Consider the following 24,141-nt stretch of genomic DNA (forward strand, 5'->3'; position numbering starts at 1 on the left):
AAAGTGGAAAAATAAACATGAAAAAAAGCAGAGTTCCTCCCAGAAGTGTCTGTGCCATGAAAAACATTTTTGTATTCACTCAGTCACTTGCTGCTTGAGAGAGTAACACCAGGATCCAGAGAGTGTTTACACAGCCCCTTCAGAAGGTGCTTCAGGAACCAGCACCTGCTGATGAGTTAAACACCCTGAGATACCCCAAAACCAAGTCTTTTGCTTGGGTTGTCTGGCATGGTTGTGTTACCTGCAGCAGTCCTTTCCCAGTGTAGCCATGCTTTGCTCTTTTGTGTTCTGCTCTCTGCTGCTGTATTTATTGAGCTTTCCTTAATGACAAAATTGAATTAATTCTTAGACCCTTGTTAGTGTTGTTCAAAAACTGGCTCTTGCTTTCAGGCTCTGGTCTCCGTTGTTCAGTAAGTCAGATTGTTTTATTGGATATTTGTTTTCTGTAAATCATATGAATGATCTAACACAGGAAAAAACCAACCAGTTCAAAACCAACCACAGCAGTTCCTGTTACGGTTCTTGGACTTCTAAAAATACACCTGTTTTGGATAAAAGTCATACAGATTTGTTTTCAAGGTGGATTTGCTGTAGGCTGTATTTTTGCTGGCTCTGAAAAAGTTTTTTCTGAGTAGAATGCCTTGAAGGGAACATTCAGTTTTGGTGTAGGGTTTGTTTTTTTTTTTTTCCCCTGAAATCTAGATGGATTGTAAGGGAGGCAGAGCTATTTATTAAAACAGAATGTAGTTCATGTGCAGTGAAATCTATTTTAAATATATTTAGATACTATAAAAGAAACGTCTTGGCAGCTGAGGAGGAAAGTCTGCTGCTGCTGGGGTTTTTTTCTATTTTTTGGGTGGAGGTTTGTCTGTGTAGTTCTGTTTCAAATCAGACTCTGCTTTAAGGCCTCTTTTTTTGTTTTGAAAAGCTGCTGTAGAGAGATAATCATTCACTCAGTGCAATGATTTTTCTTAGCAAATTGGTTGATTGGAAAATAAATCAATTAGTAGATTGTAAAGAGGCAGACTGTTGCATCCTCCTACCTGTTTCAAGTTTATTACTGAAACTAAGAGCAAAGAAAATTTCTACCTGTTTTCTGGAAAGCACAGAGGAAACAACCCCACCGAACTGCCAAGTAAGTGGCTTTTCTAGCTACATTGCTGAGGTCAGGAGCTTCTGTTTTGTGAATTCTTATTCTGCTCTTAAATTTCCATAACCCTCTCTTTATTCAGAGCTGAAACTTTTATTTAGGCAGTATAGAAGTACAGGACCTGAAACTTCTGGGTTTGCAAGAGATATATGACATCTGTGGTGGAAGATGCTTGGATGCTGCAGCTATCCATCATCCTATTCTTGCTTTTAAAGAAACAAAAATCCTATCTCTTGTCTCCTTTTCTGCTTTATGTGGGTCTTACCCCCATCAGTGAAACTAATGAAAAAACTTGTGCCTGAAGGCAGGGCAAGGCACCAATGTTTATAAACCAGGATCCAACCTTACCCCTCTGCTTGGTCCCTCCTGGCCTTACGCCCCTTGTTGCCTCCCAACCTTACCTGCATCTTGTGCCTTTCTTTGCGAGCCTTTCTCAGGTGGTTTCAGGATCCTGCAGCAGTGATGTGTCATCAGGAGATGAGCTGCTCTCTTGGCTGTTTTTCAGCCCCAGTTGCATTGTTAAAAGTCATTTGTCTCTATATTGGCTTGTCCTTGTCTAGGAGGTCTCAGACACTTTCGGGCTGGACCTGTGCTTTCTGCTCCGGCCTTGTTGCCTCCTGTTCTGCCCTGCTTCCATTTCACCCTACTCTCTGTTGTATCCTGCAAGCATCATCTGTCCCTGTTATTTTTTCTGACCCCATCATACTTTGCCTGCATTTTCAGCTTCTTGCATCAAGCCACCCTCATTTGCCTGCTGCGAGTCTGGCCTCAGAACCACCATTAACCCCTGCACCACTAACCCACTCGTTGTTTGTCCCCCCATTGCTCAGAGCACCCCTGGCGTGACCCCAGAGAGCAGTTTTCTGAGCCTCACAGGGCACACAGTCATGACAGGCGCAGGCACCACCAGAGAGAGCACAGAGGACCTCCCTCACCTTTGGCCGACGGTGCCTCCAAACACAGGCGTTCCACCTCGGAGGATCGTCGGAGGTCTCCTTACCTGAGAGAGACCAGCAGTGGCCATCAGCAGGAGTGGAAAACAGCCAGCCAGGAAAGGTCCCGGAGACATCCTAGCCTTGATCTGGAAAGAGAGGCTGAGCATGGTGCCTGTGATCACAGCCATAGCTGGGAGCTGCGGGAGAGGAGGACAGCTGCCCGGGAGAAGGGTAGGAGACCTCTCAGTCTTGACATGGAGTCGAAGCACGGACTTGCAGATGAGGCACAGCACAGGAGAAGGCCTCCAAGGCAAGACAGAGAAAAGCACCTTCCCCTTCTTGAGTTGGAACTGGAGGCTGAGCAGGAAACCTGGCATCAGGGCGGCGGCCGGGTGGTGCGCCCTGAAAAACACAAATCTCGCCATCAGGGTCGCTCATCACACAGGATGGCACATGATGAGAAGCTCCATGATGGTGAATTTAGAGATGATCGTAGAAGGGGTGAGGCAAGAGACTGCAGAAGGGCAGGACAGAGGACACATTCCCCATCCCCACGTGCTGTGACCCAGGGGAAGGGTGGAGGCTGCCAGCGAGACTCAGGTAACCAAGTGATGGGGAAGGTGTATGTATGTGTGGGGATGGACTTTTGTGTGCCCCATACTGGTATCTGAAATATGTGTTGCTTCCTTTGAAGATGCTTGTCTCCACTATCTACCTGCAGTGTGTACACAGTTAATCCTGTCCAGGTTTCTCCCCGATTTAGTGGGATTCTTCTTATCCATTAGTGTTCTTGCTCTGTTTATGTCCTGATGTTCCATGGCATTGGAGAGGATGAGGAAGAAGGTATTGTTGGAAATGGTATCCTTGGTATCCTGTGTTTTAAGAAAAAAACCCTCCTCCCTCCTCCCCAAAAAAACCCAACCAACCAACAGCCAGCTTTTGTTTTCATGATACATTTTGTGCAGTGGTCTCGTTGCACAAGAGAAAAAAAACCTAACAAACCCCCAAATGTAAGGATTATGCTTATCTTTTCTTGAGATGCAGGACTGTAAGTGAAAACACTTTGCTAAAGCACTAAAAAAACCAGCAATTTTCATCCACTTCTTATTGAAAACCCTGCTGGCAACTTAATCAATTCATTTTGGGCAAAGTTCAGTAGTGGCACTGGGTGTCTAACTGGGCTCTGTTTGTAAGATGGGGTTCTAGCCAAATTCTGTACAAGTGGAGTTTTCTGGGAAATGTGTACCTGTGTAGTTCTTGTTCAATAATACTTGGGGAATGGGGGCTTCAGAGATCCAGAAGCATCTTTCTGCTTTTAAAACCACACTGGAAGTAGGAGTGATCTAGTGAAAGTAGGAGACTTGGATCTGTGTCTGTAACAACGTGAGGAAACTTATGCTTAAAGCCATCTAACTAATATTCCCATGGGTAAGGTGAGGATGATAATGGGTGTCTGTCTCTGGAGATACTGGGGCAGTTATTCTTCCTCCTCATAATATGAAAGCCTTCCTTGGGGAAGTGGAAGGTGTTAATCAGGTTTATCATTAAAATAACAAAACTCTTTACTCAAAGCCAGAACTGAATATTATATGAACTTTAAATATGCTTACTTGGCTGTTTTCTCATTGAATTGTAAAATTCATTGGTCATCCCAAGGAAAAAATAGTCTGAAATCTCGTGTAAGCCTGTCCCAGGCAGCCTTTGCAGCCCATGCTGCTCCAGCAGTGCGTTCAGAGTGCTGTGCTCATAACAGATGTTGGGCTGCTCTCTGCTGCCCAGTTTTGCCAGTGTATCTGTATCAAGGCACAGTGTGACAATTCTTTTCCTAGCATCACTGTTATCGAAGACTTCAAGGGATGTGGTATCTTCTGCCATATAATTGCATTTGTTGTAAGACATGGTGTATCAGGTATTTCTGTGTGCACAGAGAAACCTTCCTAAGGTGTGTGCTGCACCTCAGCTAAAGATGCTCTCAAACCAGCTGTGTGGCAGGTACAACGTCCTGGTTCTCCTGAGGGGGAGCTGAAGAGAATGTGGGTGTCTCCTTACCAAAGCATGTGGAGAATGCTTGAGTTAATTGTTTTCCTCTCACAATTCTGTAGGCACTAATTTGAGGGGGATGAAACAAACCATGTATGATGGACCCCGAACGGAACAGGAGTTGTCTGATGCGGAGATTGCTCGGAAGCTGCAGGAGGAAGAGCTCCTGGTAAGTTGAGGGGATGCATTAGTCACCTCGAAGGAACTAAGGTAGCCAGCAGTGACAACTTTAATTTGTAAACCTTTTATCTATGAGAGTGACTTTAAGACATAAAGTGCTACTGTGCTTTCTAGTAATTATCTTTGTCTTCCATACACGCACATATGGAGTGACAGCTGGCATCCACCCAGTAAGGACCTATTTTTTTTAAATAAACACCCCAAAATTAAATTACTGAAGCAGAGTGATATTAAATTAATGTTTCCAGGCAGGTGAAGATGGCCTGTAGTCAGTGTGGCCAGCCCAGAAGTGAGACAGACCAGTGCCCATCTTTGAGAAGAGAGGGCAGCAGAGTTGGAAATCCATTGTGATGTGCCCTAGCAGATACATGAGGACAAATTTCAGCTGAAAAGCTGAAATGACAGTTTATTGTTGGGTTGTAAGTATTGAGGTAGCTAAGTATATTTGGGGTGGATGGTTGTGTATTTGTATGGGCACCTACTTGCCCTGCCAGTAGGTTAATGAGTATGAATAATTCAGAGATGTTACTCTTTTGTCTCTGTTTTTTCTTCTGCCATCTTTTTTTCTTTTCCCCAGGCTAATGAAGCAGATCAGAAGGCAGCTCAAGTAGCCCAGGATGAGGTGAGCAACAAGTAAAATATTTGTGGAATTCCTTTGCTTGTGGAAGCTGCCAAACACCACTTGTTCCCTCTTACCCTCTAGTTGTTCATTTCTCTCCTTGTAGGGGAAGCTTAGAGCTCTAATGGGGTTTGCTCCTACCTGAGTTTCATGTATATGCTCAGGCTGACCAAGCAGACAGTTGCACTGCCTGTTGCAGCCATGACAGAAGAAGGAAGTTCATGGTTCTGTGAGAGCATTTCTTTTCTGAGCCCCAGGGGAGACTATCCAAGATGTTGTGAGATGAACCACCTCCTCCATTAAGGAAAAGGAGTAGGGGGCAGAAAGGCTCTGCAAATGCAGTTCTGGCAAATCAGGGATCTGCTGGGCATGCTGCATGATGTCTGTCTTAATTTTGCCCTATCACTTGATTTCTGATCACAGATGGGTGAAGTCCTGGATTTGCACCCTTCCCATTCAGCAACTGTCCATGGGAAAGTTATTCAAACTCACAAGAGCAGTAAAAGTATCTGAGGCACTGTCTGTGTTTTCCCTTCTAGGAAATTGCTCGACTGTTGATGGCTGAGGAGAAAAAGGCTTTAAGGAAAGAGAAAGAGAGAGAAAAGTCTTCCTTTGAAAAGAGGAGGCATGATCAAGATTGGAAGGTATGTCAAGCTTCAGGAGGCACCACAGATAATGTTATTCCGATTTCCAGAGGGAGTGTGTGTGTGTATGTGGTGAAAGCAAAAGGTGGTGATGCTTCCAAAGGGTCTTGCTGTTTATTATTCAAGTGCTTCCCAAGACTTTTGGAGCCACCTACTTGGTTAGATGCTTTTGGCATGTGGCCTGGGAGATTGGCACTAGATGTCACAGCACTTTGTGGCCTTTTTGAAGCACTTTCAGTCCTCTTGGTGCAGGACCTTCCCTCTGCTGAAATCCTGACTGTAGCAATAAAAGCAGTAGTTGGATCTGTTTGTATAAGGGCAATGCAGATGCTTCAGATGTCACTCTGCCTTGTAATAAAATTGGCTGTGTAATGAAAGTACTGAGTCTATTTGCCTAGGTTTTTGCGTGAGTAATAACAGAAAGGCTTGGCTAGCCATCATGGGAGAGGATAGGAAACAGATTTCATCGTCTGCACTGGTGAGGTGCTAAATGGGACGTTGTGTCAATCTTGGGGCCCGATGGAGGTATCTCTGTTTTCAGCCTCCTTACTGTCTTTAAGTGGTTGCAGGAGCACAGCTGCGTGCAGCTGGTCCCTCAGCGCAGCCATGTGCACAGTCATTACACACTGTGTTTGACCCCAGCTTCAGGATGGTCCCTGAGAGCAGTCACATATTTAGCACAAAAATTGAGTTTGGCTCAGCAAGGCTAAGTTTTGTTTACTGGAAACTAGTCCTGATACTGGCATTTGCACATCTGGCTATAGTTAATCTTACAAACCAAGCACGAAAGGGCTGTGTGGAGCTGTGTCAGGCTCAGTGCAGTGGTGGTTTCTTGCAAGGCACACAGATGAACAGATTTCCCTCCTTCCCATCAGCCTGATGCAGGTGAGTCTACGCGCTCAAGGTCAAGAGAAGGGCCTGAAACTCAGCGACACAGAAGCGACAGGTCTTCAAGGTGAGCTTGAACTGGCTGGCAAAAATGGGAAAATGCAACTGGGAAGCTGCTGAGAAGCTGAATCCTGGGGAGGAGTTGTGGGATGACCAGCCTGACCCACGCAGGAGGGAATTGGTGGAGTGCAGAGATTTTAGCACTGAGAAGAGATGGAGGGCACAGAGCTCGTGAGGTGTTTGGTGACATGCGTCACTCATTGCGCTCATGGCATTTGTCCATATTGGTCTCCATGCCTTGTGCTGACAGAGATTGATGAGCTTGTGCAATGACATTTGTTAAATGGCAGAAAAACACTGAGAGGGTTAAAGAGCTTCTGGGGATGTGGAAACAAATGTCATATCTGGGCAGGAAGGAGTAATCACCATGCATTTGCACAGCTGCTCCCTTGCGTCTTTGCTCCCAGCTAAGCCCTGTACACAGCTCCCACTGCTGCATGTGGACACCCCCTGCAAGCAGGTGCACTGTGCTTTGGGGTACCTCATCCCAAACTGGGAACATGCTCTAGCCCATTGTTGCTTCTGAATCTCCTGATGCTCTGGCTCAAGGCCCCTCATGAGAGACTGGGCCCTGGAAGTGACCCCAGTGCCTTTGATTTCCAGAAAGGAGCCTAGAAATTCTTGTTGAAATTGCAAAAGAAACAACAGATAAGGTGTGAGACTGAAGAGATATCATATTAAAATACTCTGGGACTAAATCTGGGCAAGCATTAAACACTTCAAAATGTTGTTCTTTTGAGTGAGGTTTGCATCAGTCTTCATGATGGAAATTCTTTATTTCCTGACAACTTGAAACCATTATTAAATGAAAGAGGTGCAGGAGAAGCAGTAAATGCTCTGCATTTCTTAATGCAGAAACAGTAATGGGCTGTGCTCAGAGGAGCTGCTCTGCAGGCGGGAAGTCTGGGCCAGGCACAGTTTGCATCAAACTGACAGCGACAGACCAGACAGCTGAGATGTTCCTGTTGACACACTGTTATGCCTTTGAGCTATTTCCCATCTCCTTTTACCCTGTGCTTGGCAGGTCACAGCCTCTCCTTGATGACTTTGAACACTCTCGATATTACACAAGCCAGCCCAGCCCCTTGCGCCAGATCCCCAGACCTGAGCACTCTCCTAAAGGTAGGATCAATCAATCCCAGGGCTGCCCCACCTCTTGGATTGTTGTGAGCTGTTTTACTCAAACAAGCAGCCTGCAAGACAGAGTATTTGAAGGCAATGCTAATAGAAACAAGGAGTGCATATTTTCACACCAGCAGCAGGTGATGCTGGTCAGTGTTTGGGGCTGTACTTGCTGAGCATGTTGCAGGCTGAGAGACTAAAAAGCTGAATTGATTTGCCTGGAGTTTGTCAAACTATTGTCTGCATGTCCTCCATGATCTCTTAATGATGAATGACTGTAAATCCAGGCAGCAAATGATGGAGAAATGACACTAAGACAATGACATGATGGATTTTAGGTGACTCACTAGTATCAAACAATCCAAGACAATCTTGCATTGTCACCTGGCTGGCGGGTAGATGGGATGATCAGACAGAAGCCTGAGGACAGGCTTATTTTGTTCCTGTGGCATCTCAGCACTGCTTTGTTGGCTTGTTTCCTGAAATCACTGGGCATAGAGCAGTGTGATTAAGGTCACCCCTGCAGATTTTTAACTCACACAGTTGGCATTCAGATTTTTCTGTGGAGTCTCTGGGGAAGGAAAAGGGCAGTCAGAGTTTAACTCAGTCTCTCAGGTTTTGTTGAGCTCCACTATTGTGACTTATATGTGGACACTTTTTCCTTTCTGAAATTTAAAGTTTGTGAAACTTCTGTTCTGTCTTCATCAAGTAATCTGCAAAGTTGATGGCACTTAGATATCTGATGGCACTTAGATATCTGAGTCTGTAAACCCAGTGTTCATTCAGTTTTCTTTAGTGAGACTGTGAAGTGAGGCTGCAGCACCATTCACTCCCTAAACAAAATGTGAATGTTTGCCTGTCTTGTGGATCTATCCTTCCTTTTGCTTGGGTAATGAAACATATGGTTCCCATTTTGGCCTTTGACTTTACCAGTCCCTGGGAAGTCAGATGGACAAGATGGCAGGACAAGTAAAATAGAACGGCAGGACAAGTAAAATACAACTGCAGGTAGTAGTTTCTCCACCAGGATCTAGCCTCACAGGTTTTTTTCTTTGTTTTGTTTTCCAGGTTCCCGTAGGAAGCAGTAAACTGTGCTAGCCTTTGCTTTGGTACTGACTCTTCTGTAGCAAATATTACTGGAATTGCCAGGCAACTTCCTTGATTCCTGACCCGATGGGAGGCCCACCCTCCACTCCCAGAATCATCTCTTCAAGTGTCATCATATTAAGGAAAATTATTTGTTTCAGTTTCTTACTCATATGTGATGACTGAAGCAGTGCAGTATAATCTAGCTGCCACTGAGCTGTGCAAATCAACCAGCTGGCTTAACAGCTCCTTCATACATCCTTTTGAGGCTTTCCTTCTATTTTTATTTTTAATCTTTGGCTGGAGCTTTGACAAATAGGACAAATTGAGATGCATGTAAAATGGAGGAAAATTGAAGAAATGAGTTGTGTTATGGCAGTGCAGTGAAACATCAGAAGTACAAGTCCTTTCAGTATTAGGATGGCTTAGCACAAAGAGTTGTAAGAGGAAACGTGTTTCTTCCTGTTTTGGATAAGACAACTGACCCAACCTGACAGTCATACTAGGAAGGAGAATGCATCTTCAAACGTACACCAGCAAAGGCCAGACCCTGGGACCGGTGACAAAGAAATTGCCTATGGAACAGAATTTAACTGCTGTATTTCTTTCTAGGGTTTCCAAAAATCTGGATAGAGTGTGTAACTAGGCATTTAGCTCCAGATATAGGATAGAACAGTTAAAAGGAAGACAATTTCAACTGAAATGACCTTGTGTGCATGCTAGGGAGTTCAAGAAGCTGTGAGTTGTGGTTTGGGAACTCACGTCTGAATGGACCTCTGTGGTCACCTACTTTGAGCTTCAGTGTAGTAGAAGCCAAGGAATTTCACTGAAGCCAAGTAGGATCTCCTGTAACTCCTAGCTTGATTGCTGATGCACTTGAGTACAGCAACTTGTATCTGAACCTGCATATGTCTTGGAAATGTGGGGCTGAAAGAGGGCCATATGGGCGTTGAATTAAAAATCTACAGTTACAGGCCACTTGAGCTAGACACAGAGTGCTGAATGGTCCACACCATGTCTGTGCTGACTGCCTTCCCTCTACAGTGCTCTGTCTAGCATCCCAGGCAGACTCCAGTCTGGAATAAAAAAATTATTGCTCTCTAGGGCTTAGCAGGGTCCGCAGGTTTGTTGTCTGTATAGATTTGCCCATACATTGATTCCCCCCTTCCACTTTGATGGCTTTCTGCTCTTTGAAAATCATTTTTCTCTTGCACAGACAAGTAGCCTTTTCTTTTGGCCTCCACTCATTTTGATTCTTTTGTCTTTTTAATAATTTTTTTGCCATTATTTTCAGGTATATTTTTAAACTACAAAGCTGAACATTTGGACACTGGCTTGGAGTCTGTTCATCTGGTACAGGCAGGTTGTTCATGTGCCAGTCCAGTTCACAGCAGTGAGTTTGGCTGCCTTGCCCCTACAGCCCAGCTTCCTTAGTGCCCAGCACTGAGTCTGTCCTGCCATGCTCTTCGTTGTCTGCCAGCAGCTGCAGTTCTGCCACTGGCTTTGTGGAGGAGGGGAGACAGAGCTATGACTTTACTTGCCCTCACCACTGATCTGCCTGGGAAGGGAGCCTTGACAGGTCTCTGGACCTATAAGAAACTGGAAGAGAGCATGGCTGTCTGCTGTTTCTCTAGTGCACAATTCAAGTCCTAAGGCAGCTGTAAGGCTTTAACCTTGGCTGTAGTCCTTGGTAGGATAGTTACTGGGCCAAATCCCTAGGAAGACTAGGGTTTTTTTGTCATAAGTTGGAGGGGCAAGTTTAATGCTACAGCACAAACCCTTGTCTTGCCTTGACCAACAGCTCGAGAAACTTCCATCTCTTACCCCCACTGGCCTGTTGGCAGCAGTTCAGTATCTATGAAGAACCACATGACCCCCAATAGACCAGGTATACACTATCCAAAAACCTTGTAATGTAGGACTTGGTGCATCAGCAGCATCCTGCTACCTGCATATCCTTGCTTCCAGACTGTGAGCTTACTCACCTGCATGAACCCTTAAGTGACTTGCAAGGTCTTGCTTGCTTGCTGCTGCTTCTCAGGAAATATCCCAGCCAGCAGCTAGATTTTACTGTCCTTGCCTTGTTTACTCTTCTCGTTCTGTCTCTGTCTATTGAGAAGTGTTAACATTGTTTAAAAGGATCCAGAAAAATAACAACATAGATCCTGTTTTTCCTTTTTTCTTGTTTATTTGATAACTTGGCCCAGTGTGGCAACCTCATCTACCGAGATTTTATTTTATAAAAACTTATTTTTGTATTTCATATAACAGTCAAAATTTCTGCTGCTGAAAATGCCATTTTTTTTTTCCTATGGGCTTTTTCCCTCCACTGCCATCAGAGTAATTATTGTTGTGAAATGAATGCCTGGTATGTTTTTATGAATTAACACTTCCTACATAACAGGCACTGCTGCTTGTATCACCTGGTGCACTTGTGAAAACTGGATGGGGAAAAGTCCTGCCAAATCAGGAAGTGGTTGAGCTTTGTACTTGCTGTGCTTGCGAAAAACTGCTGCAAAAGGCAAAGGGAAATTGCCAACTAGGAATTCAGCCCTCTGTGGGTCTCTCTGTAGGGTGGCTATGATGGACTTTCTTGCACTGCAGTTGGCTGATGTAACTCTTGTCTTACCCTAATTAGAAAAGTCATGAAGACCATGAGCCCCCTGACATTTGAAAAACCTGTTAATTCAGAAGGGATGCTTGGTGGTATCCAAGTTGTTGACTTCAATGGGAGCGAATAGAAATATGAGAGAAAACTCTGATTTAGTTTGGAAGCTGGGTAGAGTCTGAAGAACACCTCAGTACCTGCTCTGTGGAGCTCCAGGATCTTCTTAATGGCCTCCTTGGGCCAGTCAAGCTCTCCAGCCATGGCACCAAGAGACAAAGAGCCCAAGGGAAGAAGCATCTGCTGCTTCCTTGGGTGCCTTCAGGAAGTGCTGAATGCTTTATGGGCTGTTTTGCTCTGTATCCTCCCTTCATCCATATCTTTTTATTCTTACTGTCTACCTTTATTCATTTGCTGTCCCTTTTAAGTGTTTCTCCTGTTTTATTTTTCTATAGCCCTTGTGGAAAGGGGGGCCCTAAGGTTTTGTTAGAAGGGGCTGACACCTATTGAGAGAGAGAAATGCTAGGAATGGTAGCTGAGGAAAGCAGATAGCAAATGGGGTATAAGCAGAGTAATTGTTCATCTGATATACTTTGGGGTCCTGATGCAGTCAGATAGGTTAGAGACTTCCCAAGGCAAAGGTTGCAACTGGACTTGTGTGTTTAGTGACCACTTTTGGAAGAGAATTCTGTGATCCCACTGAAGTCAACAAGAGTTAAGATCATGGATGAACAAGGAGCCAATTCCTCTTGGGGCTCAGCCGCCACAGTTCTGCTGAGAGTCAGGAAGGTGCAGTTGGTGTAGGCGAGATGCAAACTCAGCACCTTGTACATGTGTTCCTGGAAAGAAGCACAACAAAGCTGATCTTTTATAAAGAAACAGCAATATTTCCTTCTTACGGCAGAAAAGTGTTTCAGTATCTTTATTTTTTCCTTGTTTTCTCTTGCCCAGTTTTAGTAGCTTTGTCTATGGGTTTGCTCCAGATCTAGTAGGATGTAGGAGTCCTTGCTGGGACCCCTGCCTGGGTTTGTTCAGGTCTTGTATCCCTTTCTCAATCTGTGCATTAACAAGGCATCAGGCACCACGTGGAAAATTCATCTCCATGAAATCCTGGTACTTCCTAATATTCATAGTTGGCACATCTCAGCCACAAGAGCTCTCACCACCTCCTTGCCTCCGTCCAAAGCACAATGTCTGCCGAAGAGAGGTTGGGTGAACCGGAGGGATCGTGCCTTACCCGCAGGGATACTCCATGTCTTCAGCAGGCTGGTCTCAGTCGCCTTGCTATGAAACACTGTCTTAATCTGGACTGTACAGCTTCCTGCAGCAAGAAGCAGCTGTTGTCACGTGGATAGATCCAACAGGTTACTTTTATCTTTTTTTTAAAGAACTTCATGGTTTTGAACTTGGTGGGGTGAGAAAATACCAGCTCTTAAGGGATAAATGAAGTCTCATCATTGAATTTCTCCTCTTGGGGAGGAAGCATAGAAGTTACAGATGCTGCGGTCTGCTTCACTCTGTAAAAGGGATCTTGTATGTACAGTATTTTTATATCTCTGCATTCCCACCTATCAGGATTTGAATCAGAATTGATTACATTCTCTACTTATGGAAAAAAATGGATTGTTATTTTTACAGTGCTAGACCTTTTTGTGTTTATTTTGTGCCAAATTACACCCACTGTTACATTCTAGTGTTTTCATTCAGTTTATTGCTGTGGATCAATGTGTGTATTATATGTTTTTATTATCAAGGTTTTTATTTTAATTCATATTATCCTGTATACAAACTAACTGTGGATTGCTAATTTATATATAAAAAGGGGAGCACTTGGAGACAGTGTGAGGATTCCCCTACTTAGTTTACACTCTTGTAAGTTAGCACAGCCAGTCCATGAAACTCGTTTCTTCTTGCCCAGAACAATCTCCTGGGTGTCTGTCCCCCTGAGCAGGTGGCTCCTTGTGTCCCTCATGGCAGCACTGTCACTGCAAGACTGTGAGATGCAATGGGAACCGAAGCACAGCTCATGGCATGGACTGATGGGCAGCTGAGCTCAGTGCTATCCAGCTCCTGGCAGTGATGCCAGGGAGGGTGCTGCTTTGAGGTTAGCTCTGCTCTATATCCATCTCCAGCCAATGGACTGTTGGTTTTGCCCCTCTCTCCCAAGATGTTCAGGGCTTAGTTTTGCAGTTGCTTTGGGAGGTGGGTGTGGGACGTAGGGCTAAGGCACAGTGGTATCCCTCACATGAAGTATACCACAGGCAGCTTGTCTTATGTTTGTTGCAGAGGGCAGGCATAAACCTACGGAGAACCCAGTTTACTCCTGAAATGTGCTGTAGCACGTTTGTGGTTGTGCAGCACTGCTGTGGAGGCACTGACTGTGCTGCACACATGTGCCCCTTGGACTGCTGTGCCCAGGACAGGCTGTGGGACATGTGTTTCATGTTGAGAAAGCTACCCTAACCTCAGCATCTGGGCTGGAGATACATTAGCCACCTCCTCCCCATCAGTAGCACAGGGCAAAGCTTAGCTGTGCAGTTTGGGCTCTTCCAGGAGAGTTCCAGAGAGGACAGTGGCACACACAAATGAGTATTTTCTACTTCGTGGTAAACAAGTTCCACTGTATCAGTGTTCACTCTAAGTAGACTCCATGGTCTGTCTCCAGCTGCATCTGTGCACTGCAATATAGTTAATTGCCTCAGAGAAATAACTGCAGTTGTCTCATTTAGCTCTTCAGGGTAAACTTTCAGTCTGTTGAATCTAAATATTAGCCATGCGATGAGGTGGATTAGTCAGAAGGCTTAAATTCCTCAGAGCTGCAAGTGTACCCTGGGTTGTAACAGCTAATCCTTAAATATGAATTGCACACTGACAATAATCTGTCTATGCAAGCCTATTCTTGTTTTCAATTTTTGACTGTTCACTCTATAATTTTACCAGGTTTGGCATAGAACTTCTGAATGACATTTAACCAAAGTATCATGTCTGTGTGTGTGCGTGTGTATAGCATGTTTTGCTTCATGCTCCTGAATTCTCATTGAATGTAAAGGGAACATTGCCTTGCCCCATTTTGTTCAATAAACCGCTGTATTTTGTTACCCACCACATCCTTCTGTCCCTCCGTGTGCTTTTTCTGGAAACATTGAAGTGGGTTTCACAAAAGCAGGAGAAAACAACACTTTGTTCCACGCTTTGTTCTGAAGCTCAGCTGCTTCTACCAGTGATTACGTTCTTCCACTGCAATAAATGTAGCAAACAAACAAATTTGTACTTAATTTGATTATTTTGTGGACAGACAGATGGAAAAAAAGCTATCTAATATCTTGGAAAGGATCTGGACTGTTTCATTTCCTGAGATTGTGATACTGAAAAATAAAGCAGTATAATTATTTGTAAGGGTAGGATGCTTTTTCTTATTTAATTAACACAGCTTTTAAGTTTGCAAAAAGCCTGCTTGAAGATTCCCACAAACAACTTGTACCTACAGTGGTGGAATGAAGGCAAGAAGGAAACATGGCAAATGCCCTGTGACTGCTGTCTTCAAAAGCATCAGCTGAGGATGCAGCCACAAGCAGCTCAAACATGATCTGAAGCCACTGTCATGTCACAAACTCAGTTTGTTACTGAACATGCTAAAATAAAGGGGAGGTTACAGAATATAAACTGGATCTTGGATCCAAACTGTAAACCTTTCCTAAATATTTAATTACTTCTCTCCGGTTGCCAAGTATGAGAATTGCAGAGGGGGCAGAGAGCCCTTTGGCACACCAGCAGGGGCTGTGCCAGGCTGTTCCTCCATGGCCCAGAGGTTTGGGTGCAGGGGTGAGTGCTCTGACTCCAACCAAGTTCAGTTTTGGGCTAGATTGGGGTCTATGTCACAGCACTACCCCAGTGCTTTCAAATGTCTTCACATCATCTTTACCTCCCAGCAGCTCCATCTCAGACTCCCTTAGGTCTTAGCAGTGAGTAGAAGTAGGAATCAGCAAAACAGACATGGCTGGCAATGCAGCAGCCGTGTTGTAAAAACGGGGCACTGAGGAGCGCCAAGAGCTCTGCCAACTTACAACCTATTGCAGCCTCTTGTCTGGAGTGACTGGGCTGGTCTGTTTTCTCTGAAAGGCTTCTTTCATGCCAGCCCTGGCACTTGTTGAAGCAGTAGGCTATGGTGGGAGGGGGTCCAGCTGGAGCCCTGAGAAGCATTGTTCACCTGCTGCAGCAATGTGCACACAGGGAACTGGATGTGGGAGCCACAGAAAGAACACGGAGGAGCCCCTGGGGACTTTTTCTGTAGCAGAAGACCTTTCTGATCTCTGAGTTTCCAAGTTGCACGCTGCTCTCAGACTGCATGGGTGTGGGTGGCCATTGCAGGTGGGTCCATTGCGCCATTGGTGATGGATTAAGGTTTTCCAGGTATCTTCCATCTGTGAAAAAGATAAACCAGCGGAGATGGCAAAAAGTCACCGTTGCTGGGTACCCATCACACTGACTGCCCCCTTGGCTGCTTTGTCCTACACTTCAAGGTAGGAGTTGCAGGTGGCAGCTGCATTCTCCTGCCCATGTGCATGTTCAGATCCTCATCTTCCACCCAGGTCCATGCTGTGTAACCAGAGGCTCTTGCCCACAAAGACTCGCATGTTTCTCATGTTTTGGGAGGGCTGAACCTGAGCTACAGGCTGCCAGTGGAAGGAACTGCAGGGCTGGGAGTGCTCACACAGCAAACAACTTTTTGTGGACAGCCAGGGCCACACTGAGCTGTGGTTTGCTGACTCATGCATTGCTCTGGGGGCATTTGGTGAGTGACTTACCTGGAACTGTTGCTCCTCTTGTTCAGGAGGCAAATCATGGCTGCGGAGTGACCCAGAGCATAAGCCAGGTGAGGTATGTGAGGTACAAATTACTTGCTGTAGTACACATGGTATGTATGCACCATTCCCCATTCATTTCCCAGAGACGTGGTGGGTTAAAGCAGACCTGAAGGTGAAGAACATCCCCTCTGCCATGTGAAACCCTGGTTTATTCCTGAAACTGTTCCTTCTCAGTTTCAATATTGAGCAAAACTAGCCCCTGTATCTCAATTCTTCGCACTATCCTGCTCAGAAACAAGTGACAGCTCCTGGCACCGATCAGTTGTCTCAGGTCAGAGGTACATGTGTCCATCACCATGATTTGTTCTTGCAGAGACAGTGATCCTTGAACCCTGAGCCCATCAATTTTACCCTGACTCACCCTGGTCAGAATTCTTGACACAGTTGATGGCAAAAATTAGATTTAGTAAATGAGACCTGGGATCAGGCTGCAAAACAAGTTTAAAACAAGCACAGAACTTGAGTCTGGCAGCTGGCTATTTGTTGAATGTGCTTCCCTGACCCCAGAGAGCCCCAGACAAGCACCCAAGCAGCTCCGCCAAAACCTGCTCCTATTTCATGTTATTGCTGGTGAGCAGCAGCTGAGTACTGACACCTCAATTTTCACAAAGTCTCCCTTCCCCTAGCACTGCTTTTGCCTTAGTAATAGCTCCCCTGTCCTGCCCTTGTCCCCCAAAATGGACATTCTAGCTCCACCTCCATGACTCACCTCGTGGCCTTTCGAGGCCAGGCTTCAAACACAGGCACAGCGAGCCCCTGGCTGGTGCTGGGGGCTAGAAATCGTGCTACACATGATTTCTATTTATGTATAAACAGCGTAATGCCACGTCACAGGGCAATTTTTTTCCTGGCTATTTTAGACTTGGATGGTGTCTCATTTTCACATTTTACTGAAAACACGGTTGACATATGCAGCACTGAATTGTGAGCCAGAGGAACACGTGTGTCTCACTAGCGGGGTTTATGCCCAGGAGAGCAGTGCAGGAGTGCATGAGCATCCCATTCCCTGGGATGAGCATGGAGCTGGCACAGGTTCTTACCCAAGAGTGCTCTACCCTGCTGCCTTCCTCTGTTCTTCATCCTCCCCAGGTGCAGGCAGTGTCCAGAGAGTGATGCCATTGCATGTACATGACACCAGAGGTTACTTGTGGAATGCGAGCTTTGTCCCAGCAAAGCTGGAAAAGAGCTGATTTGTAGTTAACAGTTGCTGGCACAACAGTAGGACGTTTACCATGGGAAGGTGGTGTTTGGGGAGAGGATGAAATGTCCAGCTACTCAGGGTTTATTCCCACCACTGGCACTGGCTGCCAGCTGCCACACTGCACGCTGTGCCAAAAAGTTCTGCTCAGCCTGTCAGGGGACACATAAACCCCACTTAAGCACTTCACTTGAGTATTTTTATTTACTTGTTAATTGCTCACAACTGATGAAACACTGAAGGCCAGCCCGAAGGTGCATGTTAATGTCCAGGAACATCCCTCCCATAGTGCGCAGGCAGGTCTGGAGGAAGGGATTGCTTGCAGTCCCCTCTCCAAAGAAAAAGGAACACATCAAGAACAACTGTTTCTCCATGAATTTTCTGGTCTGCTAGCAAACCCAGCCAGCTTGTCCTACTCAAAAAGTCCTCAGCCATAGGAAGTGTGTCCTGTGCACAGACAGGACTGCCACTGTTGCCACAAGGAACCTGTGAGAGTTGATGCAGAGCATCTCACAGGAGAAGGGGGATGCACTGTTGCAGCACCTGGGGTAGAGAGGACACATAGCTGCTTCAAGTTTGGCCATGACTGCAGATCTGCAGACCTGATTGCAGCTGTGTCTTGTTGACACCTTCAGGGCATAAGAGGGACCAGTAGCAGCAGCACAGGCAACTGAGGTAGGTAGGTCTTTGTTAGCTAGAGAACACTGTGCTGTTCCAACAGCAGTAGAAGACCAGGTTGCACTGGTGCTTGCTCCTCTGCAAACAAAAGGAGTTAAATCAGCTGTGCAAAGGTGTAAGATAGTGCCAGTTTACCTCATCCATAAGAACACTGAAACAGTTGATCTCTCCTTGTCTTCTATACCTAGCTGAGAAGAGACCCTTGTGGGTCCCAGCTGACAGTGGTGGCCTCCATCAGAAGCAGGTAAGCCAAGAAAGGATGGCTTTTCTTCTCTGTGGGACAGACACTGGTAGCTGGTCTTGGGAAGATGTCTGCTTGAAGTCAGGATGTGTTGAAGTTTGTGCTAATTGCTCTGTGACCTTAAGGTGTATGAAATATTGCTCTGTGCAGATTTTGACTCAGTCTTGAAGTGGTTCAGCTGTGTGAGCACAGCTCAGGGCTGGAGCTTTCCCACTCAGCCTGTCAGCACGGCAAACGTTCAAATATTGTGTGGCACTAAACTGCTTTTGCTTTCAGATAAAACTCATAGCTAACACTGATATATCTGCACTCCCATGGAAATGTCTTGATACCTGTATCCCATGCATACTGAGTGTATTATCAACTTTCTTCATGTTCCTCACATGAATTAAGTCGGTTTTAGTGCCAGCTATAGCGTGCAATCCAGTCCTTTCTGGTCACAATTTTTTTCTCCCAAGTATTCTTAACAAGGGATGGGAGAACTACATGGAGGTTTACCTAAAAATCCATCTCTCCCTTGAGAAAGGAAGAGAAAATTAAAAACAAAAGCTTGAAAATTAAGTTGGATTAATAAAGAAAATTTATAATAACCTTGGGGATAAAAAAAGAAAAACTCAGGAAGGCGGAAAAATCCTTTCCTTTTAAGTGATTACTTTTGCTCCCATGCTCGTTCGAGTGCTGTGCCTGGGCTCAGGGTGCTCCTGCAGCACGTTCTATCCCAGGGCTCTCTCTAGTGGTTAGTTCGCAGAAGGGAAGGACTGTACAGCCGCTCATTGGTGGCGCTGCGTCTGCACCGAGAGGGACACACTGTACCTGCACCGAGGGAGCTGCATTTTTGGGTGCTGACACTCCGCAGCAGAGAGAGCAGAGCAGCTGTATGCTCCCCTCTCGCAGATGTGTCTCCTGCATGGACCAATCAGGCCTCAGGAGTACAGGCAAAAGCAGCCAAACTCCTACCTGTGAGGTGTACAGAGAGAGGAATCAAACCCGAGGCAGATGTATCAATAGTGCTTTAGTTCTGCTAAGTCTTCAGGGTAAAAAAAAGTGCAAGTGGGCTGTAGTGGATGAAGCCATTTGAAACCCTTCAAAAGTCGAAACACTCCATGGCCTCAGCATCCCTTTATACAGCTGGATGGGGTCAGTTATTCACTCTATAGCTGTATCAGATTGGTTACAAACAGCTCTCAGTTTGAGAGCTCTGCCTTGCTCCTTTCAGCACACTGTAGCTGGGGACTGACAGCAGAGAGGATCCCTCTGCTGGATTGAACAGCAGTCTTTGGAGACCTGCATTTTAAAAAAAAAAATAATTATATATCACTGGGCAACGTGGTTGGTAATAGCCATTGTCACCTAAACTATTGATGGCTTGAAGGGTAGTATTTGGGCAATTTTCTTATTTACAGTATTGCACATTTTATATTTATTTTATTATAGTAATTGTGTACCAAAAGCTTAGATTTTAATGATGTTAAATATGTGGCACTCAAAAACTTGGGAAATAGTAGAATTTAAATAATAGAGATAGTGCTAATTTAACCACTTTGCCAGTACACAATGTAATCCAGTGAGGATTGGGACAGTATTTTTCCCTGGACTCTTGCCTCAGGCCCAGGGCAAGCTCATTGCATGCTGAGCTGTGACTAGTGCTGCCACAACCTCAGACTTGGGATGGCAGCCACAGGCATGCTATTCACTAGCAATCCAACACATCAGCTTCTAGGACATTAATTAAAAAAACAAAACAAAACAAAAAAAACCAGACAAGTTTTAAAGGATTACATAAAGACATAAAGTAAAAACTCCCCAAAGAACAGGGAGTTCTGCTTGACAAATAACACAACCACCCACACCAGCTCCAGCCAGGAGCCAGAGTCTCCACCACTTTCTCCTATAAGCTCTTAATGCCCCAAAGCAAGTGACTCCTCCCTTTTATCACGAGCCCTTCCCAGCTTGCTCTCCTGGGAAAAGGCCTTTTCACACTTCAGAAAGATGCTTGTTCCCATCCTTCTAATGGATTTAAACTTTTCTCTGCTTTTGTTGTGAGTGTTTTGGTTTACTCTTTAGAGGATTAAAAATTGATCTCCCCAACTCTTTTTGTAACTTTTGTGTGAAATACTTCAGCCTATGGTTCAAATACAGTAAATGGTTTTCTCAGGTTTGCAGTGCTTTGAGTTTTGGAGAATATTGTCGTTCTGTGGTGTGAATCCCAGAGAAAACTGTGGCTGGTGGTTTGCAAAGAAACTTTCAGTGACTGTGTGTGTAGCACCTCTGCAAAACTGTATTGGATACCCACGTGTCAAGCAACCTGTCTGAAAACTTGGCCTTGCAGCCTCTCTTTCAAAGGGGAGAGGTGTGAGTGGCTTCTGCAGTGCAGGAGGGTCTGGGTGGGGTATGGGCTGATACAGAGCACTGCCCCAGGCCCTGCAGCCAAGCTGCTGCAGTAACTGCCTGGCAAGTATTTTAAATGTCTTACTGAGCCACCATAACCTGTGGAAGAGAGATGTTCTGTAGCAAAACTGCCACTTAGTGCTGTGAAAGACAAGAAAAAGCACTTAAGGAAACCTTCTTGCTAAATCATTCCATTTTTGCTGTGCATGAAGGCAGAAAAAGCATCACTACTGTGTAGAATATTAGAAAGTTCCCTTGCAGGAGTTACCTGCATCCCACTGCGTTGGTGCTGTACAATTCTTAAGCAATCCTTACCTCAAGTTGCTTCAGGTGCACATGCAAGGGAAAGGCAGCCTGGTTATAGAATAGCATCTTACTAACCCCAGCCTTTTCTGCTGAACTGATCTCATTTATTTTCTTTAAAGGCTTCAGAAGCACAGCTGTATTTATATGCCTGAATCCCATGGACCTAAGCACATCAGTATTTTTACATCTAGATTTTTTTTTCCCCCTTCAGTCTTTATCCTTTACAGCTTAATTGGGTTCTGTGTTACTGAAGGCTTGCCACTTAAAGACATTGGAGAGTTGCATTGAAATATTTATGTCCAGTGCATTACTTCATTAAGGAAATGATCTAAAATGAATGGAGATTGAATTATGCCCAAAATGCCCTATAAAACTGGATGCTGACTGATTACTTAATGGTTCTCCTGATACGTGATGCATTAGAGGTCTCTGTTGCCTTTAATTTTTCATGGGCTGAACTCAGTCTTGCAGCAACCCCAGATTGTTGGTTAATGGGCTTTCCTTGTAACAACGAGTATCATCCTTTTTTTTCCTTGACATACATGATATTTTCATGATATATGAGTTGAAGTGTCAAAGTATGTTTTGTGCTTGAGAATGTATTTGGGGTCACTAAAGGGATCACTCCCATTTCAGTGCTCATAAGCCAACCTGTTCCAAAAATACTCCTGCAGCTCAGGAGAGTCCTTGCAATGTGTTTTGCCTTTAGACATGTACAGGTAAGCTGTCTCACGAGTGCACTGGCTGTGTAAGAGAATGGTTCTGTAGTTAAAAATGAAAGAGCTGAATTTGGTGCTAACCACTCAACAGCGTATTTGGACAGCAGAGAGCTTTTGTCAAAGCTCAATTTGGTCTTCAGTAACAGATAATGAATTCTCCCCACTGTGATCAGCTAAAGCAAATAGCAAAACAAACATTACAGGATGCAAAGGAACACTGTGATAGGTCTTTTAGACCCTGATGTCCTCACTTCCAAGCATGACGTGCATATTCTTTTCTCTTCTGGAGTCTTCCTTCTATTTGTTTCATTCCTTAGGAACACCTCTCTGTGCCTCCATGATGGAGATTTTCCAGCCTGTGTGGACTGGACAGGACTCAGAGTGAATCTGGGGACAGCAGAATCTGCAATAGTGAGCTGGGACCTGGCAGGTCTGCCTTGCTTGTAACAGTCCTGCAGCATCATTCCTACTTCTCATGGCTGGTCCTGCAGGCCTGGGCAAACCCAGCTTCTCAGGACCTGTGCAGTGCCAGTTTCAGTGCCTGGGAGGGATCTAATCACCCACAGGCAGTGTTGGCCTGGCCTTCTGCAGGGCAGAAGTTCTTCAAACCTTCATTTGTACAAAGGAAAATGTCCAGGATTTAACAGAAATGCCTTTTTATAACAGAACTTCCAGCTGTATTTCCCTTTTGGCCTGTCCCTTAATCTCACTGTCTCATGCACTAGGAAAATCCAATCCTTGTGGAGTTAATTTTCTTAATTGATGCTTATTGGATTATCTTTAAAATCAAATGAGCTTTAGCTGGGTGAGCTGGAAATAAAGAGCATGCAGGGACTTAAGGGCAATTGAATTCATTAGTATTCCTTTGCTAGTAAAACACAGCTCCTGCAGAACCCAATTTCCTGAAACACTGGAGATCCCTCTACTGTGAGGGACAGTTGTAGCAGAAAATACAAGACTGGGGGTCTGGAGAGTTGAGGCCACCTTTCAGTTCAGTGTAAGTGCAGTGTTGGTGGGGTTGAGGGTACCAGCAGGAGGTGCCTGGTGCTGAGCAAGGTATGTGAAATGCATTGCCAGCACCAGACCTCTCCTGGGGAAATCTGGGATTCCAGAAGTATGATTTAAAAGATCAGTATATTGACACACTTTGGGCTATTCACCAGGAAATGCAATGTGTGTAGGATATGCCTGGTTCAGGCTGATATCAACTTCCATGGCTCGAGGGGACCCAGACACTCTCCAGGCAACATCCACTGCATTAGTGTAGCAGTTTTCTGCATCCAAAGCATAGGTGGTTAGCAAGCTGAAAACCTGGGGTTTATTCTGTCTGCTCACTGAGATGCAAAGCCATGTCTCCACTGTGCCAGGAGAGTGTGCTGGCTACACAAATTTGGTCTGATAAGACTGTGCTCTCCAGGCCCTGGTGCTCAAGCTGTGCTGCCTCTGATGAACTGAGCTCCCAGGACCAAGGGAAGTGATGCAAGGGGGAGCCTTAGGTGTCCCTCAGAAAGAGGGCAATCCTAGATCAGTCCTGCTTCTGCAGTAATTTAGGTGTTTGACGGCGTCATTAGATAAAATCCTGAAATATCCTCGCTGTATAGAGCCAAGCTTGGCACTTGCAGGATGCATAGTCCTGGGGCAGCCTCACCTTGAGCATGTGGATAGAACTGGTGTTTCTGTGGCTTCCAAGGATCTTCTGGGAGCTGTGTCCCTCTGAATGATGGCAAGCAGTGAGCCTGGGAGCCAAATACAGCAGCCAGACAACAAACAACTGTGGGGATAAATAGTTGGAGGGAGATGTAGGGGAGTCAAGATTACTGTGGAGTGAGGCATGAAGGAAAAGGCCACAAATGCAAAGGAAGGGAAAACAGCATTTTTATTGTTTTTCTTCTAGAAGAAACTGGGGGTTTTGCTTTGCCTTCCTGGGGAAAAGAGAATATCTACTCCCTGTCTCACAATGCAATGAAAACCCAAAGCAAATCTTCTGACTCCTGACAACTTGTGGTTTTTGACTCCTGACAGCTTGAGGTTTTTAACACAGTAAATAAAGCAACTCATTTTCTCAAAGTCAAAAAAGGACCTGTGGTTTGTGACAAAAGTTATTAATAAAATGTCTTCTCTTGGGCAGTGAATTTGGAGGTTGCCTCATCAGACAGTAATTACCAGACCAGCACCACCATTCCTGAGACAATTGAAATTTAGCCTCCTGAAAAAAAATTGATTTTGAAGATTAATTGTCCCCTGTAGCACAGTTTTAGACTGATCTGAAATACAGAGAGGACAATTGTCCTTTGGGTTTAATAGAGCTGTCTCTTTGATATCCACAGAGCTAGAGCAGCTATATGTGTTTTTGTCCTGGCTTACAGATGATGACAGTAGGAAGAAGGCATTTTCAGAGAGGTACCACTGTCAGGAAG

At 45.1% G+C, this 24,141-nt stretch overlaps 1 protein-coding gene and 1 long non-coding RNA gene across 3 annotated transcripts in view; one reads left to right on the forward strand and one right to left on the reverse strand.

The window, feature by feature from the left end:
• Positions 1 to 14,436, forward strand: part of CCDC50 (coiled-coil domain containing 50) — a 42,291-nt gene extending 27,855 nt beyond the window's left edge. The window contains exons 6-12 of one of the 2 annotated variants that reach the window (XM_064666229.1): positions 1,981 to 2,685; positions 4,188 to 4,294; positions 4,883 to 4,927; positions 5,464 to 5,568; positions 6,444 to 6,523; positions 7,541 to 7,638; positions 8,707 to 14,436. In XM_064666229.1, coding sequence (XP_064522299.1) covers positions 1,981 to 2,685; positions 4,188 to 4,294; positions 4,883 to 4,927; positions 5,464 to 5,568; positions 6,444 to 6,523; positions 7,541 to 7,638; positions 8,707 to 8,726 — 1,160 coding nt within the window. In that variant the 3' untranslated portion in view covers positions 8,727 to 14,436. The remainder of the gene's footprint in view (positions 1 to 1,980; positions 2,686 to 4,187; positions 4,295 to 4,882; positions 4,928 to 5,463; positions 5,569 to 6,443; positions 6,524 to 7,540; positions 7,639 to 8,706) is intronic. The other variant, XM_064666230.1, reaches the window with a different exon arrangement.
• On the reverse strand, positions 14,226 to 16,289 carry LOC135419626 (uncharacterized). Its single transcript, XR_010433064.1, has 2 exons — positions 16,135 to 16,289; positions 14,226 to 15,750 (listed from the first exon to the last, which is right to left on the reverse strand). It is a non-coding gene; the product is annotated as an uncharacterized LOC135419626 (long non-coding RNA).
• Between the last annotated feature and the right edge of the window lie 7,852 nt (positions 16,290 to 24,141).

The sequence above is a fragment of the Pseudopipra pipra genome, chromosome 10, assembly GCF_036250125.1.
Source record: "Pseudopipra pipra isolate bDixPip1 chromosome 10, bDixPip1.hap1, whole genome shotgun sequence".
NCBI lineage: Eukaryota > Metazoa > Chordata > Aves > Passeriformes > Pipridae > Pseudopipra > Pseudopipra pipra.